Below are 19,881 nucleotides of genomic sequence, written 5' to 3'. Positions count from 1 at the left end.
TTGAACTTATACTGCTCTCTTGATACACAGACCCAGGACCCAGGAGATCCCCCACTTTGAGGTCAGGGGGTCCAGGCAGCGATCCCAGAGCACACAATCCTTCAGAGCAAAGAGAAAAGCACCTTAATAACTGGACAGAGGGAAAGCAAATCTGTTGTCTGTCCCCACTGGACACAGGCTGAATAGTCACAGGCTCCTCCTCCCCTCCAGAGAGGGTGTGTGTGTGTGTGTGTGTGTGTGTGTGTGTTAGAGAGAGAGAGAGACGGAAAGAGAGACGGGGAGGGAGAGAGAGAGAGAGAGAATGAGAGCATGAGTCTGTGTGCTTGCCAAGCCAGCAGTCCCTCTTGTGGACTGGCTTGGCTTTCACTTGCAGAAGCCTTTGTGCCAGGCTCTCCATGACACCCTCCTCTGTAGCACCTGCATGAAGCCTCTCTGAATGACAGAGCTGGGAGCCCCAGGCAAAGTGACCTGTCTGCAGAACTTGTGCAGCCCTCTCCAGGAAGCCTACTCGACTCTGAGAGTCAGGTCACCCTCATCTGCCAAGGAGTGTCCTGCTCCAGCATCTGTTGGACCATAAAATGAAGTCACCGAGCTCTGCTTTGCACCTGCCTTTCTATTTGGGGGGTACTTTTGTTGACTGACTAGGATTTCCAAACCAGGCTGGCTCTGTGTTCTTTCAAAGACCTCTCTTCTTCTGTGGCCACAGGTAAGAAAGGTGCTCTCAAAGCTTGTGTCAGGGGATGTGGGGGTGGGAACATCGTGTGTGGGGGGGAGAGATCAAGGGGATACTAGCAGATTGGTGGCTTCTGGGTACTTTAGGAGGGGAGTATGTCAGAGTGCTGGAAGTCACCTGCTCATAGAAAAAATTTCATCTTCTGATTATCCCTGCCAGGGCTGTTCAGAGCCTAGTGATGCTCAACTCCTTCCACTGATGGTAGCTCAGTCTCAGGAGCTAGTTGCTTTTCTATATTAAGTCTGCTTCTATGTCTTTATTACTACTATTCCTTCATTATTCTATTCATGAAATAAACATTCTATATCCTTTAGTAAAGACTAACAGACATCAATAGTATATACTGACTTGGGAGGTAGCAAGTTCTTCATTGCTGGGGTTTTCTGAGGCTGAAATTTGTTGGAGAGGATTCCTACATCGGCTGATGTGCTAATCCAGATGACCTTTAAGATTCCATATGACCTTGAGGTGTTAAGCTTCTGTGATTGATCAATTTATTGAGCAGAGCAGATATACAAGCTAGAAATATGCTCTCTCCCCTAAGCACCTGGAATGAAATTATTTGGAAGAAGAAACAGTATCATTTCCTCTTATCAAGGGACTTCTTTGGGATATTGACAGTTGGGACAGAGTTGGGACTCTCATATGGGGGGGTGGGGGACAGGGTGCTGGATGGCAGAGATGGGCTGGCAGGATCTAAGCAGGCTTTCTGGAGAAGGTGATGCTTGTAAAAATAATAGAACATGGCCTGGTGGGTGGAAAGATGAAAATCAGCTGCAGTAGGAAGATGGACAAAGAGGCCAAATTACCTTGACTTACGGAACCAGGACTCAGGAGGTCGGCGTTGGGGTGGAGGGTGATCTGGTCACCCAAGTGTGTCAGCAGCAATAGTGGGGTGTTGGTGTCTGAGCCCTTAAATACAGTGTCTTTGGAGTAGATTTCCATGTGCATCCCATTCACCCGCTTTACAAACAGGGACATCACCCCACAGCCATCCTCTCCCCCAAACCTGCAATCCAGCAGCTTAAAGGATAAAAGGGTCCCAGGTTCTTTCTCTTTTAATATCTTTCTTAGGTGGAAGGTAACTCTAATTACTGTCAATTGCCCGGGATAATTTCTCCTGTGGTTTCCAGTGACAAAGTAATGAAATTACCGTTGTGGGCTAATTACAAAGGAGGCAAATTTGAGGCATCTTGTAGGAATACATCCTCTAGAATCAATGAACTTTTATTCTTTTTTAAGATTTTATTTATTTATTCATGAGAGACACACAGAGAGAGGCAGAGACATAGGCAGAGGGAAAAGCAGGCTCCCTGCGGAGAGACTGACCCAGGACTTGGTCCCAGGACCCCAGGATCATACCCTGAGCCAGAGGCAGACTCTTAACCACTGAGTCACCCAGGTGCCCCTCGATTGACTTCCATTTGCACATTCTTACAGAGGGCCCAGCACATCTCTGGTTGGTTCTTTTATGATGCAATTTCAGCATGCTTGAGGAAAAAAATCTTTTATTTAGTGCACTTGACTGAGAGGTGAAACAAGTCATAGCCTTGGGATTTGTGGCCATGATATAGGTTAGAAAGAGGAGGGAGTGAATCTGCACGGAGAGGAAATTCCTAGAACCCTGGATCCAGGCAAACACGGCTTTGGGGTGGCACAGCTTTCTCTTCTCACCACTCATCTGCCACCAACCTCAGTACTGATAGTGGCTTAGCAGTGCAGTCAATAGTGCCAGGATCTATAGAACACATGGAAGTATGGACCAAGTTGCCCATACAAATTGCCCTTCTAGTTGGTGGCGCTGGGTAAAAGTTCAGCATATTATAGTTTGGAAGCTGAAGACTTGAGTTTGAATCCCAACTGTGTCGATTTTGAACCATACATTCCTGATCAAATCTTTTCTTAGCATTAGTATTTCTTTTACATATGTGAAAGAGATAAAAAAAAAATCTCTTCCGCTTACCCTTCTGGGGTGATATGAGGCTCAAATAAGATCAAAAGTGTGAAAATACCTTGTAAACCTTAAAACTACAAAGTGCAAGTTTTCTTAAAAAGATTTGGGCGTTATCATCAAAGGGGACCCTGGCATCCTCTTTCCCTGCACTTGCCCTTCTTATTCTGTCACAGCTAACTCAAAGCAGTGAATCTTCAGGATATGTCCTGGTGGAGAGAAAAAATTGAATTTTATAGCTCCTCTTCATTTTAACAAGCAAATGAAACTTCTAGATGATGGAGATGGTGTCAGGTAATAATTTGTCACTGACATCTCAGGTCAATTAGGGAAGCATGGGACACGTGAGATTCCTGTGTCATCCTGGGTAGAGAATGAAAGAGAGAAGAGGAACCAGAAAAGGAGTCCTGTGATTGTCAGGTTTTGAATGAATGTAGAAAGGTTAAAAAAAAAAAAAAACCCACAAAAAAAACCCTATAAAAACCCACCTGTTCTGCAGCTTCCCCTGGGTGTTAATGAAATTTGTTTCTGTTGTCAACACCAGGATCTATCTCCAAAATCAACTCAACTCAACTCAACTCAAGCATCTCTCGGGTGCTTATACAACATCAGATTCAACGAAGAGCTTCCCAGTGTGAGGAGTTGTAAAAAGCACGGGACACCTCTGGAACTTGGGATGTCTCTGCATGGCTTTGAAACCAATGGGACTAAATGAATAAAGTCATGCCTCATAGCAGGGGTGGATGAGCAGATTAGAATTCTTCTTCCATCCTTTCTTCTCTACTGTGTCTCCCTCAAGGCCACATGTTCTCAATTCTTTGAGCCTAATGCCTGGCATATTATTGGCCCTATAATGGAAGAGAAAGTGGAAAGATGAATGAAAGCATAAATAATCAGATTATGGGAACAAGTATTCAATGTTATCTTGCTTCCTAAACTAAGCCATAAGCCTGGGTATCCTTCATAGATTCTTCTAGAACCCTCTTTCACTCCTGCGTAACATTCATGGGTGACCCTACATACCTAGAACCCATAAAGCAAACCCCTGTTATTATAAGGTCCTTGCTTGGGGCTGAGAGAACAGGTGAATGAGACATAGTCCCCATCCACAAAGAGCTCACAGTAGTGACTTCTGCTTCTCTTCCCAAGCCCCTGTCAACTTTTGTCTCCACTTTGGAGCCCATGTGAGGAATTCAGTGCTAGGATCTATTTTCTGTTCTTCTTTTTGTCTCAGGCCTAAGGTGATTCCCAGGAACACAGATGACTTTTTTTTGGGGGGGGGGGATGAGTTTTGAGTATTTATTACCTATTTTTTCCCAAGTCATTTTTTATTGTAGCGGAATATATGTAACTTACTCTTTTAACCATTTTTAATTGTACTGTTTAGTGACATGAAGAATCTTCACTTAATTGTGCAACCATCACTTCCATCCATCTCCAGAACTTTGCACTTTCCCCAACCAAAATTCTGACCCCATTAAACACTATCTCCCCACTCCCAACCTCTCCCCAGCTTTTGGCAGCCACTATTCTGTTTTACCATTTGACTACTCTTAGGTAGTCAAATAAGTGAAGCATAATATTTGCACTTTGGTTTATTATTATTTATTATTTGGCTTATTTCACTTAGCATACTGTCTTTAAGTTTCAGCTATGTCCATAGACATATTAGATTTTTTTCCTTTTTAAGTTTAAATAATACTTCACTGTATGTATACAACACATTCATTTATCCACTCGTCCACTGATGGGTATTTGGGTTGCTTCCACCTTTTTCACAGTGACTTTGATGACTTGCACTCCATGCAGATGGAGAAAAGGAGTCCTTTTAAAAAAAGCTTTTTAATTGAAATGTTAGGTAGTTAACATACAGTGCAGTATTCATTTCTGGAGTAGAATTCAGTAATTCATCACTTATATACAACACTCAGTGCTAGAAGAATGGAATCTTCAATCTACACATATTTGGGGGATGAGAGCCACTTCCCCCATTCCCACCGTGAGATGGAGAGAGGCACATAAGACACCAGCAGATGTCACCACTCAATTAAAAATACTTTATAATAATATTTAGTAACTAGTACATGCTTGTGGTACAAAGTTTGGAAAATATAGCAAAGTGTCAAAAAGAAGTAAGAATTGCCTCTAATGTCCACACCCGGATATAACACAGGTGATCTGTATATACACAGAAAAAAGGATTGGAAAAGAGCAGTTAGGTTGTCTTTGTCCACTGGGGCTGCTATAACAAAAAATAGCACAGATTGGGTGGCTTATAAACAACAGACATTCATTTCTTACCACTCTGGAGGCTGGAGAGTCTAAGACCAAGGTGCTGGCAGATTTGGTGTTTGATAGGAGCCTACTTCCTGGTTCAGAGATGATGCTTTCTCCCTATGTCCTCACATGGTAGAAGCAGGGAGGAAGCCCTCTGGGGTCTCTTTGATAAGAACACTGATCCCATTCATGAGGGTTCCACCCTCAAGACCCGATTACCTCCCAAAGCCCCCCACCTCCTAATACCTTCACATCAGGGAGTAGGGTTTCAAGATATGAATTTACTGGCAGAGGGGACTATGAACATTCAGTCTATAGTACTGGTAATAATAGCTTTCTCTGGAAATAAATTAGCTGTTCTTGTTTCTCCTTGAGTCTGCTTTAGGAAGCCCCCAGGAGGCAGTCTCTGTACCTGCAAGGGTATGAGCCCCCAGACCCAGTCGCCGCAGCCCATGTGTGCTTCGGGAGCTGGAGAAGCAAAGGCAGCACACAGACCTCATGCATGTGCGTGATGCACAGGGAGATGTTAGTTAGTTCACGTACATATAAAGCCTCACTCCCATTAGAGAGCTCCTAATAATTAGGCTCCAGAATTTGTTGTTTGGGCAGAAGCAGCTCTAGAGGGAGTTTGTATTGAGACAGCAAATCTATGGAGGAAGCTTCTCATTGCCAGGATCCCCTGCTCCACCCCCGCCCCCCGTGGGCCCCTGGAGGGCCCCCTGGGAGAGCTGTGGGCTGTTCTTTCTAGTCCCCAGAGAAGCCACTGGGGACTACCAGCCTTTTCCACCTGCCCTTTGGGGTTTTTGGGGGGCTGGGAAGAAATGCAGAACCCCTGAGTGAGGTAGGAGCCCCCAACCAAGGAAATGTGGGCCAAGCATGAGGTATGATGTGGCACTGAGGGTGAGGGTGGCTGGTGGTCAGGGGCCAGATTCTCCCGAAAGGCACCAGAGATCAATGTAATTGTCAATTTCTCATGAGTCTTTGAGTTGAAACCTGAGAAAACCAACACAGGATGGCCTTTCTTCCCAAACACACCCTGGAAAAGCCTATTAAAATAAGTACATTCCAACATGCTGAAATTCACATGGAACCCTTCCCACACCCCCTCTTCCTCTAGTTGGGCTCAAACCACCAATGCTTGAGGCCATGGGGTCTTTGGGCCCCAATAACTCTAGCAGCCACCACTTCCCCTATCCAGACCCCTGCAGTTCTCAGGAGCTGTAGTGCGCACGATCCCATTTGCTCCCTCCCTGCACCCGTCCTCAGGGGTAGGCAGGGAGAGAGTGTGCTATCCTTAACCATAGGTAAGACAAAACTCCAGAGGGTTTGAGTGCCCCGTCCAAGCCCTGAGTCACTGAGTGTATTGGTCAGGACTCAGAGCCACATTCACAAACTCCGGGAGGGCAGCTGGGGTGGTGTGACAGGTTTGAGGAGAGATGGAACACCAGTGATGGAATCACTGCTCTAAGACTAGGGACAGAGTGTGCTGGCGGATGTGAAGGAAGCAGATAGAAGAGGTTTCGTGACTCCTCCACTAATAATAATTCAGATTCCCCTCACACAGTTGGAGATTACATTTTAACATCCCTCTCACTCATATTCTTTTTTCTTTTTAAATTGTGGTAAAATATGCATGACCTAAAAATTTACCGTTAGTGACATTCAAAATGTGCAAACATCGCTGCTATCTAGTTCCAGAATATTCTCATCATCCAAAAAGAAAGCCCATGCCCATCATCTGTATTGAGAGTCAGCGCCCGGTCCTGAGGACATGGCTGGTGCTGGACACAGAGTCTGCATTTGATACATGCAAGGTGTACCTGAACCTGAGACATCCCCACTCTGCCAATAAGAAGTGCTGTTAAAAAGAAAAAAGTGCTAATTTGAATATGTAAACTTTTTAGGGTAATATTTAATGTTTTTTTTCTATTAACAGATGTTATAAATCACCTACTATATGTATTAATACATTAACTTAAAAATGTGGCTTTTCTCCAACTCCCCCTGTTACAAAACATTGAACACTCACTCCAACCTTTGACATTAGCGTTATTCTCGCCACAAGAACCATATTCACATTCTGGCCTTTGTCATTGTCCCTACTGTCTAAAGAAAGTTGGCTAATTTTTTTTTATTAATCCAGGAGGTATTTATTTTTTTAATAATAACTCTTTTGAGGTACAGTTCACGTTACTATAAAATTCATCCTTTGAAAATGGACATTTTGGTGAATTTTAGTATATTCACAGAGTTGTACAATGGACACCACTTTATCACTGCAGAACATTTTGATCACCCCCAAAAGAAACCCTGTATCAGTGATCACTCCCTCTTCTCCCTCCCCCCAACCCAGCCCCTGCAACTGCTAATCTGCTCTCTGCCTCCGCAGATTTATCTATTTCAAATATTTCATATACATTGAATCATATAATGTGTGGTTTTTATGTTTCTGGCATCTCTCACTTTGCATGTTTTCAAGGTTCATCCATGCTGTACCAGGTGTCAACACTTTATTCATTTTTATGACCCAGGCTTCCATTGTATGAACATACCATCTGTTGTGTGTTTGCTCATCAGCTGACTGGCATTTGGGTGCTTCCAATTTGGACTATTGTGAATAGCACCTGAAGTCTTCTACTGACCATCCTTTGCAGTATGGTCATCTCTGTTTTAGAAATGCAGCTCCGAGTCCAGAACAATGGGGACTTCATTCTCACTTTGTACCCCCTCTGTCCAGTGGGTCAGGGCTTATCTGAGGGTACAGTAGCTGGTTGATGCCAGAGGAAGAGGAAGATGTTAGTTGCTCAGTTAAGCCAGGGAGAGCCCAAAGCCCTCAACTCCTGGGAGGCCTGTTGGCTCCCCTTTCATAGCTCTGTGACGTGTGAGAAACAAACGACCTGAGTCCTTCTCCATGGCATGACCCTAAGACTCTTTCTATGGCTTGTTCAGGTTCCACAGTGAGAGGAGCTGTGCGGAATCCAGTGGGAGCTCTGCTGTGTCAGCACCTGGAAGCCTTACTAGGGAAGCAGGTCCAAGCCTCAACCCACAGCAAAGCCCCAGCCTGCCCTCCTCTGATGTCCAGGGGAAGCCAGACCCCGGACCACTGAAGCCATGGGCTCCTCCCATTCTGCAGTCCTATTCATGACACAGCTTGGTCTGTGGTGGCTCCTTCTGATCCCAGCAGGTGAGTGGGTGTCATCACTAGGACATCACGTCACACCTGTGGGCTCCCATGCAGCATGGAGGAGACTCCTGCAGGTGGGCTCACAGCAACTGCCAGGGAACTTCCAGTAGCTCATTCTGCAGTGAGAAGGTGACTGGGTGCTCACAGCTCTGGGCGCGTCACCTTGAATGTCTGCCAGCTTCAGTGTTGCTCATCTGCAGAGTGTGAACCTGCCCGGGCTGTTGTGAGGAGCACGTGAAATGAAAGTCTGTGACTAGCACCTGGGATGCAGTAGGCGCTCGATACATGGCAACTATTGTTAATGTGTTTTTCTGGGTTTTAACGCAGTAACCTTGGCTTGCTCAGGCAGCAGAAGCACGCAGGGTGAAACTGTTTGCAAAACATGGTGAAAAATGGTCTTGAGCGATTCATCAATTTTGGGACACTTGGCCTGGTTGATAAGAAGGAGCAAAAGCCAGTGGTTTGAGCAAAAATGGGGGAGATGCCTGAAGTGGCAGAGGATTTTGTGGTTGGCATTAGCCAGTGGTTCATTGACAAGTGGATGGGAATGAAAGGCTCACTGAGATTCATGAAGCCCTTCTCTCTGCTGCTCACCCCATACCGACCAAGTATCTCCCCCATACTGCTGTCCCTTGGGGCTCCTCAGTTCAAGGCTGCATCTTTTCTCCGGGTCTGGCGTCCTCTCCACTCCACTGCCTCTTCCTTCCTCTCTAGCTCTTACTTCCTTGCCTTTGTATCTAATAGTCACAGAGTAATGGCCATTTCTTGAGCTCTAAGCGTGTACTGCTTGCTTCATTAAGCTCCATTATACACTCTTTTTTTTTAATTTTTATTTATTTATGATAGTCACACACAGAGAGAGAGAGAGGCAGAGACAGAGGCAGAGGGAGAAGCAGGCTCCATGCACCAGGAGCCCGACGTGGGATTCGATCCCGGGTCTCCAGGATCGCGCCCTGGGCCAAAGGCAGACGCTAAACCGCTGCGCCACCCAGGGACCCCCTCCATTATACACTCTTATATTCAATCCTCAACAGTGTTTTGAGATAGGTTCTGGATAGCGTCCCCAATTTTACAGATGAGGACACCGAGATTGAGTGGTTCTGATTTGGTGGGAGAGGGACCAGAGCACCCACCACCATGGACTCCCAGACACCCCACTCTTCCTTCCTGTTCACAGGGTCAGCACAGCGAGCCTCCCATACCCAAGCTGAGGACCGCCTCTTCAAACACCTCTTTAAGGGTTACAACCGCTGGGCGCGGCCAGTGCCCAACACCTCGGATGTGGTGATCGTGCGCTTTGGGTTGTCTATTGCCCAACTCATTGATGTGGTGCGCCTGTCCCCCCATGCTTCTCCCCCTTGGGATCATCCCCCAGACCACAGGTCCCTTTGCTGAGTCCTTCTTCCCTCCCTTCCCAGCTTCAGTTCTCCTCCTTCCCACTCTCCCAGCCCTGCAGCCCCTCCTGACAGGGCCTTGATTGGCAGCAGTGGGCTGTCTAGGAGCTCTGTGTGTTCTATTTGACATGAACCCTGAGGATCCAAGGGGCCCCTGTGATCCTGAAGAATTCGAGTAAATGTAGCAGTGTCAGAAGAGGGTGGCAGGCTGGGCTGGGCGTGGGGTGTCATGTAAGAGGTTCTTCTGGTGAGTAGGGGCCCTGCATCAGCCCAGCCCACTCTACATTGTTAGGGGTGGGGGCTGGCTCCATCACAATATTGTTCTTAATCTCTCTAATGATCAGGATGAGAAGAACCAGATGATGACCACCAACGTCTGGCTAAAGCAGGTGAGAGCATCTTCCCTGGTTGAGGCAAGAGTAGGGGTGGGAGTCCACTGACCCCAGACACTCCCAGGAACTGTCTCACAAACAGTGGGATTCTGGATTCATGTTTCAAGTAAGCGTTGCCACTTGGGACATTCCCAAAGCCGGCTGATTGCAGACTGCTTCTCATAGGGGCAGTACCGCGAGACTGTGAGTCCAGCACCTGAGAATGTCACCTACAACCTAGTCATCCCCTTTTGGGGAGAGGCGTTTCCTGCATGCTGGCTATTGTGTTTGCAGATCTGCTCATTCTGAGTAGTCACTGAAAACCCATGGGAGGTTTCATTCTGCCCATCTTACAGCTGAGGAAAGCCTGAAGCCGGGTACAGTTCAGCTAGAAAAGGGGGGCCCTCGGTGTGCTCAACTTGGAACCCCAGGCTCCTTCTGCACGAGAATGCTGGGTGTTCCATGTCTATGCTGCCTAACAAACTACCCTGAAACGTAATGGCCTAAAGCAACATTGTCAACTCTCATAGTTTTGTGGCCAGGAGTTTGGATGCCTTCTCCACATTGCATGGCAAGTAGTGGTGTTATTTGGTGCTATTTAACCTTTGGCTGGTGTGCTCTGGAGGATCTAAGATAGCTTCACTCATGTCCATTCCTTAGCAGGGATGTCTGGAAGCTGGGCCCACTTGGCCCCTTCACCCTCTTGAGGCATACTGAGTCTCTTCATGAGTTCTCTCCAGCACACAGTTGGATGCCTCCCCTGGAGGGTCAGGGACCCCAGAGCAAGGGTCCCAAGAGACAGGAAATGAAGCTGCTGGTTTCTCAATGTCTGGAAGCTGCCTCCAGGCCTAGCATCACTTCTGGCAAAGAATGTATCCCTTTTTGATGTACTATTGTTGGGGGCATAGGCTGTATTACAGCCTGAGTATATTCCTTCCCACTTTACCCCCTCATGCTCTGCCCAGCCCCTCCCCAGGCTCGGAAGTAGAGGTGGTGGGGGAACATGAGAAAGAGGAACTAGCCCTCTGCCTACCTTCCCCCCACTCCTCCCTCTTCCTGCCCCACTGGTAACCTGACCATCTCCTATCTCAGAGGTTGGCACTCAGAAAACCACAATGGTCAAAATTTTTATTGGCATCTCTATTTTGAGTCTTTTGAATGAACACCTTACTTTCCCTGGCCCCAGGGCTCTCTACTGGCCATTTAGCTTACAATGGGATGCTTAGGTGAGACACGTGGACGGGACCCCTCTGACACTGTTCCCCTTGTAGCTGCGAGGGGGTACATGGCCCATCTTTACAGATGTACAAATTGAGGCCCTAGCAGTAAGGGACTTGGGAAGCCACACAGTCCTTCAGTGCAGGGGCCAGACCTAGAACCTGGCTTGCCATAACTGTCCCCACAAGCAGGTCACCTTGGCCTTCAGGGTTGGGGTAGGGAGCAGAGGAAGGAGCCCCGGAGAAGGAGTCATGCCAACCAGCACTGCCTCTGCCTACCCTGTGATGCAAGTCACTTAACCTATCACGGTCTCATTTCCTCATCTTTTAAATGGGAACAGTATAATCTGTTGCCTGCGTTGACAACCCATTGTCAATGACAGTAACCCATGGGTGTAGATACCCTCCAAATGGTGATTGAGTCTGAAAGCTTGACAGATGATGGACTAGAGGGAAGAGGATGCATTTATGAAGACCAATCTCAAAATTGTTCATCCACGTCCTGAGAAGTCCTGACAATTTTACAAACTTTTTAAACCTTCCTTATTTTGCAACCCTGGCTCCTCTATGCACCTAAGACTTCCCCTACAGGTGAGCGGCCAATACTGCTCCAAGACCGGTGTCTTCCCAAGTATGGTTTGGGCACCGATGGCAGTGTTTCGTGAGATGGTATTACTTGCTTTGCTAATCTTTTTGTAATAGTCTTCTATTTCTGTTTTAGCGGATATTTTCAAATGCTCCTGATTTTCTAGTTTAGGTCAGTGATGTCAAATTTCAAAATTTATGTAATTTTAAAAAGAGTGAGCCAACTTAAAGGAAAATACCAAGTACATGATGATACAGGTAGAGCACATGTATTGGCAAAAAGTATCAAACTGGGACTTAGGTGCTTGAAGCTTGGGAACCACTGAGCTAGACCAGTGCTTTTGTTCTCATGTACCTGCTTCCTGAAAATGCTCTTATTTCCCTTCACTCCTTCCTGGATTCCTACCAGGTTGATACTTTGTGTAAACGTTACACCACTATCCTTAGATGGGAAAAGGCATCATGCAGGGGATTTACCTTTACTAAAGTGTATCATTGCACTATTTTAGTGAAGATGTACACACGAAAAATGGCCCCTGGAATGAGGTCAGGCTTGGAGTCAGGGAGGCCAGGATTCAAATACCAGTGCTGCCACTTACTAGCAGCGAACCCTCCATACATCACTTTCCTCACCCTAACCGGTGGGATTGTTGTGCGGATTAGAAAGAATCATCTATAAGAGCCTGTAACAAAACTGGGTTCATAAACGTAGTAGCTATTATTTTAATTGTGAAAAGCCCCTGGGAGCAAAGGACAGCCTTTTGTGTTGACCCCAATCATTACCTTCTGGTTGTTTCTTTCAGGTCCAGAAAGGATGTGGGAAGCCCTCCCAGAAATAGAACCAGACTCCGTTGGAGGGAGGAGGCATTGTTTTCATTGCTCAGCTACACACTGACTGAGCATTTACCTGGGGCGTGGTGCTAGGGTGCCAGAATTGAACCAGCTGTTGTCCCTGGCTTCGTGGAGCTTACAGTGGCATTAAATAAGTACATAGGCAAATCCACATTGATCACCACTTGTGATAATGCCAAAGAGGAACATTATAATAATACAAACCTGGTTTTGAGAAGGATTCACTTGGACCAGCAGCTGGCAGCAAGCCTGGGACCCAGAGCATCCCCTCCCTGCTGGGCCTCCCACGGGGCGCTCTGGAGCACAGTTTGGAAGTCACTGTGGACTCCCCAGTCTCAGCTGCATAACCCGGGAAGGGATGCTTTCGCTTCTTTGTCCTTAGTTTCTTTACCCGTTAAAATGGGGAAATACTCCCCCGTTCAGCATCCCTCCCCAGCTCTCCCATGGAGGCTCTTCCTAGACAGAGGGTGTAAGAAATCCTTTGTAAACTGTAAGGCACTAAAAAACCTTGTTCCTACAAGTGGATGAGGTGGTTCTCTGGGGTCATCCCACTAGGGCAGCAGAATGAGGACCAGAGGTGGGGCTAGGATGACCTGTGGTCCCGGTGTGTCCAGGATTCTGAGTATTAGAGTTGGGGAAAAGCAGGGGGTTGGTTCTCACAGGCTGGACTCCCAATCTCCAGCTCAGAGCCCAGTCTCGGCCTCACAGCCCTTTCTCTTCCATGTGGTTAGGGGAGGCACTTGGGGTGCTCCCGAAGCCAGCTGCCAGGGGGTCCCCAGGCAGCCTTAGGTGTACCCCAAGGACCGGTTCTGACACGACTCCCCTCCCCACGCACAGGAGTGGACCGACTACAAATTGCACTGGAACCCGGCCGATTTCGGCAACATCACATCCCTCCGGGTCCCTTCGGAGATGATCTGGATCCCTGACATTGTCCTCTATAACAAGTAGGAAGCCCCGGGTCTAGGAGGCCCCTGGGAGGGGTGGGTAGAACGAAGCTGGGCTGGGTTGGACCTGGGAGGTGCCTCCTTGTGTCTCGCTTCCTTGCCTCCCTCTCAACTCCTTCACTGCTCATCCTCACCCCCTCCACCTCTCCTCTTGATTCCTTTCTTTCTTTTGTTTTGTGCTTTCACTCATACACCAAAATTTACTGAGTACCCACTCTGAATTAGTGCACGGTACTGTACTCCTGGCACACGGATTTGCCAACACTGAGTAGTATCTGAAAAATGTAGCTGGTGCAGGCTCTGGAAACACTGCCTAAGAGTTGGCAGTTTGCAGGATGGCAGTCCTGTTGGAGCAGGTAAACGGCCACCCCAGGGGGTGGGAGGACAGCCTCAAGGGAGCAAACTCACTTGATATGGGTATGTTTTTTAAACTTGTATTATTTATAGCTTCCTTGCTTTAAGACCAAAAGAACCATCTTTGAATATAATGATGAGAAGCTAGGGGCAGGGGAGTAGAAAGAGAGTCCCGGTGAACACCAACAGCACAATATTTTTAGAAAGAAGATATAGAGATCTAGTCTTTCATTTGTGTGTTTGGTGTCAGGTAATTGTTCATTTAAAAATCAGAACTTAACAGATGTTTGGCATTATGCTTGTCTAACAGTGTTTTCTGACCTGGGGTTCTAAGGAGCACCAGTTCTCCAAGATATGAATAAGTGTGAAAAGCAGTCGTGTGATCAAATAATTTTGGATAATAACATTGTATGTTGTGAAGTCCCCTACCCCGGCCCCAGTCCTTTGAAAATGTTAGCACAAGACAGCATTTTCAATGTTGTTGGAAGCTATCCTGCCAAGAGACCCATGTAGTCTGGGCCTTCTCAATTCATTTGACCCGAATTTGGAAGAGCTGCCTTTAAACAATAAGATAAAGGAAGACAGATCCACTTTGGAGTTCCGGAATCTTCAGATAGGTCAAAGGGGAATACAAGGACCCCTTCACACCGCCCAATCCTGGCGAGACCCAAAGCCCTTTGCCCTGAGCCATGTCCACAAGCACACATTCAGCACAGATTACCAGAAGGTCTAAGCCTGGTGTTGGCTCCTGTTGCTGGACTAACAAACCCCTGGACTAGCACCCAGGATCCTTCTAGTTCCTGTCCCCTTTGTTCCTGGGAGAAATCAGGAGCAAAGTCCCAGCATCAGATATGACCTGAAGTTTGAGATTGTCCAGAAAGCTTCGACCAGTGTTCCCTGATTAAAACAGAACATTCTTTTGATAGGATGAAAGTCCAAAACCAATTCTTGCAGACATTTTTTAAAATAAATTTTTAAATTTTTTTATTTATTCATGATAGTCACAGAGAGAGAGAGAGAGAGACAGAGAGAGGCAGAGAGAGAAGCAGGCTCCATGCACCAGGAGCCCGAAGTGGGATTCAATCCTGGGTCTCCAGGATCGTGCCCTGGGCCAAAGGCAGGCGCCAAACCACTGCGCCACCCAGGGATCCCCTCTTGCAGATATTTAAAGAAGGGTCTCCTCTATCCAGACTGTCCACTCTAGACTAAACAGGGAGGGTCAAGGAAATTGCACCTTTCTTTCCTCAAAATGGGGTACCTGTTGCCATCTAGTGGTAATTCTGTGCGGTGGCAAAAAAAAAAATTCAGCTTCTACACTGACCCGTTTCTTACTGTCCACCAAGTTTCCTGTTTCCAACCTTCTCTTTTAAAGTTTCCCATTTCCCAATCTCTAGCCTGGGATTTATCCATGGGAAAGAGCCTATGTTCCCCTGTATTCTTCTGGTTCCCTTGCCTTTAAGGAATTGTGCCCTTAAACACTAGGGCGTGGAGCCCACAGCACCACCTCCCCAGGGAATCGGACTCAGGCTCTCGGCAAGCCCCATGGAATGGTCACTGTCCTTCCAGTGTTCCCAGAGCCCTAGTGGGCTCTTGGATGCCTAGTCCCATGACACCACAGTGTCATCTCCCACCACCCCTTCTTATGCCCTGCACCTGCCCCAGCCCAAGGACACACTGTGAGTCCTGTCTTTCTGCTCTGTTCCCTCCGCTGCTCTGCACTAGTAGGCTCTCCACTCCATCTCACCACCAATCCTACTGGCAACTCTCAGGGTGACCCTGCTCACTCCAGGCAAAAGGGAGGTCCACCCCCACCGCCCCGCCCCACCCTCAATGGGTTTTGGGGAGTACTGTTGCCAGACTGCCTGCCTCCCTTGTGTTACAGGCATTTGGGACCACATCGCATTTCCTCATGATTCTTTGAGGGCAGGCCTGTGTCTCCCATTCCATCCCCCACAGCTCCTGCCCAGGCCCTAGGGGATGAGGCTGGGTGCAGAAATGCCCAGTAAGTGGATGGAGCCAAGGAGGTATCTCCCTTCACCAGCAAAGGTGTTAGGTCTCTTCTGAGCATCTAAGGGTCCCAGGTGGGAAAGACGCGACCCCTCTGCAGATGAGGGCCTGGCTCACTATCTGCTGGGGGGAGAAAATATAATCACCCTAAAATATTAAATGAATACAAACAGGCCATAAGACTACACGTTCCATGCGTTTATAAATATGTAAAAAATTATATACATGATCTGTGTGTTGATCAAATACGTATGATATATATAACATCAGAATGTTAATAGCGATGGTTTTTTGAATTCTTGGTATTTTCCTATATTCTTCAAAATCCCCGCTTTAAAAGATAGCATTTGAAAGACAACTCGGGCAGCTCTAGATATGTGTGTGCTGGGAGAGCCTCATACCTTTGTGTAAATCAACCTGGCCGGGCCCGGCTTCGTTACTGGGGGTCCCCTGCAGCTGGCCGTCTGGAGCAGCCTGGCGTGGGTGGGCAGGTGGGCTGTGCCGGCTCCCCCAGCTCCTCTCCTCTCCCCAGTGCAGACGGGGAGTTTGCCGTGACCCACATGACCAAGGCCCACCTCTTCTCCACGGGCACCGTGCACTGGGTGCCCCCCTGCCATCTACAAGAGCTCCTGCAGCATCGACGTCACCTTCTTCCCCTTCGACCAGCAGAACTGCAAGATGAAGTTCGGCTCCTGGACCTATGACAAGGCCAAGATCGACCTGGAGCAGATGGAGCAGATGGTGGACCTGAAGGACTACTGGGAGAGCGGCGAGTGGGCCATCGTCAACGCCACCGGCACTTACAACACCAAGAAGTATGACTGCTGTGCCGAGATCTACCCCGACGTCACCTACTACTTTGTCATCCGGCGCCTGCCCCTCTTCTACACCATCAACCTCATCATCCCCTGCCTGCTCATCTCCTGCCTCACCGTGCTCGTCTTCTACCTGCCCTCGGACTGCGGCGAGAAGATCACGCTCTGCATCTCCGTGCTGCTCTCGCTCACCGTCTTCCTCCTGCTCATCACTGACATCATCCCCTCCACCTCCCTGGTCATCCCGCTCATCGGCGAGTACCTGCTCTTCACCATGATCTTCGTCACGCTCTCCATCGTCATCACGGTCTTTGTCCTCAACGTCCACCACCGCTCCCCCAGCACCCACACTATGCCCCGCTGGGTGCGGGTGGCTTTTCTGGGCTGTGTGCCCCGGTGGCTCTTGATGAACCGGCCCTTGCCCCCCTTGGAGCCCCACGACGCCCCGGATCTGAAGCCCAGCTCCTCTTATCACTGGCTGGAGACCAACGTGGATGCAGAGGAGAGGGAGGAGGAAGGGGAGGAGGAAGAGGAAGACAGATGGGTGTGGGAGGCTCATTCATCCCCGGCCGTGGGTGCCCTCTGCAGCCATGGCGGTCTGCACCAAAGGGCCTCAGGTCCCAGGGCGGAAGCCCAGCTGCAGGAGGGTGGGCTTCTGCTGTCACCTCGCATACAGAAGGCTCTGGAAGGTGTGCACTACATTGCTGATCACCTGCGATCTGAGGATGCTGACTCTTCAGTGAGTTGGGGCCGGGAGAGGGGCTCTTCCTCTTGGTGACCACCTCTCATCCCAAGGTGATAGTGTAGACCATCTAGTCTCCTCCATGAGGACCTGTTTCCCTCAGTTGTGGCCCTTGGGAGTCTGGACTAAACTGTGATAAAGTCTAGCTGGCAGGTGACAGACTAGTGGCCCAGAATGCCCAGCTAAGGCTAACTGGGGAACAGCAAGCCAGAGAGGGAGGGATTTCGGGTGCTGAAAGTCCCCGTGCCATCCTTATCACCATTGCCCTATAGGTGGTGGGGAAGGAGACAGAGGGAGGTGGAGGGACTATTGTCCAATGATAAATCAGATAAATCATGCTGCTACTTCCGCATCCTTCCTCATTTGTCCTGATGAGGACGGGACAAACTTATTTGTTACTGGGCTCTGGGCATTTTGTGGAATTCACTATTCATCCACAAACCCTGGGGAACTTTGGTTGTACCAGGTGAACTCTCCCCCCCACTGCCCCGGTGCCTCCTGTGCCTGGTATTATTAGGTCAGCAGGCCACTGCTTAGGAACACAAATGTCTTCTTATTCACCTAGGGAAGGATGGAAGGCCAGATGGTTATTAGCGGGTGGCCTTGTTGAGTGGATAAAAAAAAATCATTATATCTAATCTGGGGGCAGGTAGGAATCCAGACCTGCTTGCTTGGGCTGTAAGCCCAAATTCCACAAAGCACACCACCCCCCCTTGACTGTCCCAACCTTCCTTGGGCCACACCTACCCTCACCTACCTCTTCCTCTCTATCTCCTGCAATGGGTGTGGGTTGGGAAGGGAGGCAACATGGGGGCAAAGTCTTCACCATTTTGTAACTGCTGGGTGTTGTCTATTTTTTAAATTTTTATAAAAGATTTTGTTTATTTGACAAAGAGAGAGAGAATGTGAAAGAGAGCACTAGTAGGGTAGAGGGAGAGGGAGAAAGAAGCTGACTCCCCACTGAGCAGGGAGCCAGTCACAGGGCTTGATTCCAGGACCCTGAGATCATGACCTGAGCCCTAAAGGCAGACACTGAACTGACTAAGCCACCCAGCTGCCCCTGCCAGGAGTTGAGTTTAAATCACTGCAGGCCACCTGGGAAGGTCCATGCCCCTTGGTGGTTCTAGAACCTTAGCCCCCTTTAGCTGGAACTTGAAAGTCTTTGGAAAGGCTCTGCGTCATGTCATAAGGGTGAATAGGGCAGAGTTCATTAGGAGAGGCTTGTTTGAGTCTTGAGACAACCTTAGCTTCCCAAGGTTTCAGTGCGGCCACTGCTGCCCCCAGAGGCTGTGCCCAGGTGGGATGCTTCCCCTTTCCCAATGGGCCTCTGTCACTGTGAGCCCATTTCTACTTGCAGGTGAAGGAAGACTGGAAGTATGTGGCCATGGTCATTGATAGGATATTCCTCTGGTTGTTTATCATCGTCTGCTTCCTGGGGACCATTGGACTCTTTCTTCCTCCGTTCCTGGCTGGAATGATCTGATTTCCTGTTCCTTGCTTTGACACAAAGGTGGCACTACTGACATCTGTAACCACTGCCTCCTTCAGAGTACGCCTATGGGGTCAACGCCATCTGACTGCAGGTGCTTCTCTGTGGAGTCCCTACGCTGGCCTAGTCATCGAAGACTCCTTGGGTCAATTAATTCACTTGACGTTATTGTACTGCATGCAGAGAATCTGCTGGGCACAGAGCCCTGTTTTAGGTGCTGAGGAATGAAGAAATAAGGAACTTGCTCTGCAGAAGTTTTCGATATGATGGTGACAATATGAAGCCCTGTAGGATTCTCCTGCAGGGGCCAATGAAGACACTGGGTAACAGGAGGAGCAAGCAGGATGATCCAGGGGGTAGAGGACCTCAAAAAATGGGTGTATGGGGGGGGGAGAGAAGAGAGGGTGCCCCAGGGGGTAGAAGGTCTGTGACCAACAGTTTGGATTCAGGAATGAGCCTGAGGTGTCTAGGAGAACAGGCAGGGTGAGCTAGGGCTCCTGTGTGGGAGCCGCGGGAGGAGTTTGGAAAGGCAGGTTAGGGTGTCTTCAAACCACACAGAATAAAGTTCAGGGTCTAATCCTGAGGGTCTAACAATGGTAAAGACTCCCCTGGAAAGAGAGAAGGGGTAGCAGGGCCACATGGGGGTAGAGGCACATGTCAGACCTGCACGGCGGAAGAATGTGTGGTTGGATGCAGGTAGTTGGGCCATCCCACCCTTCTGGAAACTCATTTGAAGTCCTGGCTTTCTCTCACCTTCCTTTCCGCAAACTGGCTCAGCACCAGCTGGTCCCAAGAGGTTTGGCCATGCTGCAGTCCCTACCATCTGTCCTTGAATGCACATTGGCAAACCAGGAAGATACCCAGGGCCATCCTTGACTCAAGTTTGCAGCTTGCTCCTCCCTCCGGTCCATAGGGCAGGTGGTGGCCAGCACACAGGATGTTTGCACAGAGTGAATTAAAAGA

The 19,881-nt window shown here is 48.5% G+C and overlaps 1 protein-coding gene across 1 annotated transcript; it reads left to right on the top strand.

The window, feature by feature from the left end:
• The first annotated feature begins 686 nt into the window (after nt 1-686).
• Nucleotides 687-19,263, top strand: CHRNA2 (cholinergic receptor nicotinic alpha 2 subunit). The gene is given in 8 exon segments (XM_041765454.1): nt 687-706; nt 7,911-8,145; nt 9,323-9,474; nt 9,884-9,928; nt 13,402-13,511; nt 16,405-16,477; nt 16,479-17,426; nt 18,787-19,263. Coding segments are annotated over 7 exon segments (1,527 nt in total). The 5' UTR covers nt 687-706; nt 7,911-8,072; the 3' UTR covers nt 18,913-19,263.
• Nucleotides 19,264-19,881: the final 618 nt, after the last annotated feature.

This window comes from Vulpes lagopus, chromosome 8 (assembly GCF_018345385.1).
Source record: "Vulpes lagopus strain Blue_001 chromosome 8, ASM1834538v1, whole genome shotgun sequence".
NCBI lineage: Eukaryota > Metazoa > Chordata > Mammalia > Carnivora > Canidae > Vulpes > Vulpes lagopus.
Note: the sequence above shows the minus strand (reverse complement) of the source record. Positions and strands in the feature narration are given on the sequence as shown.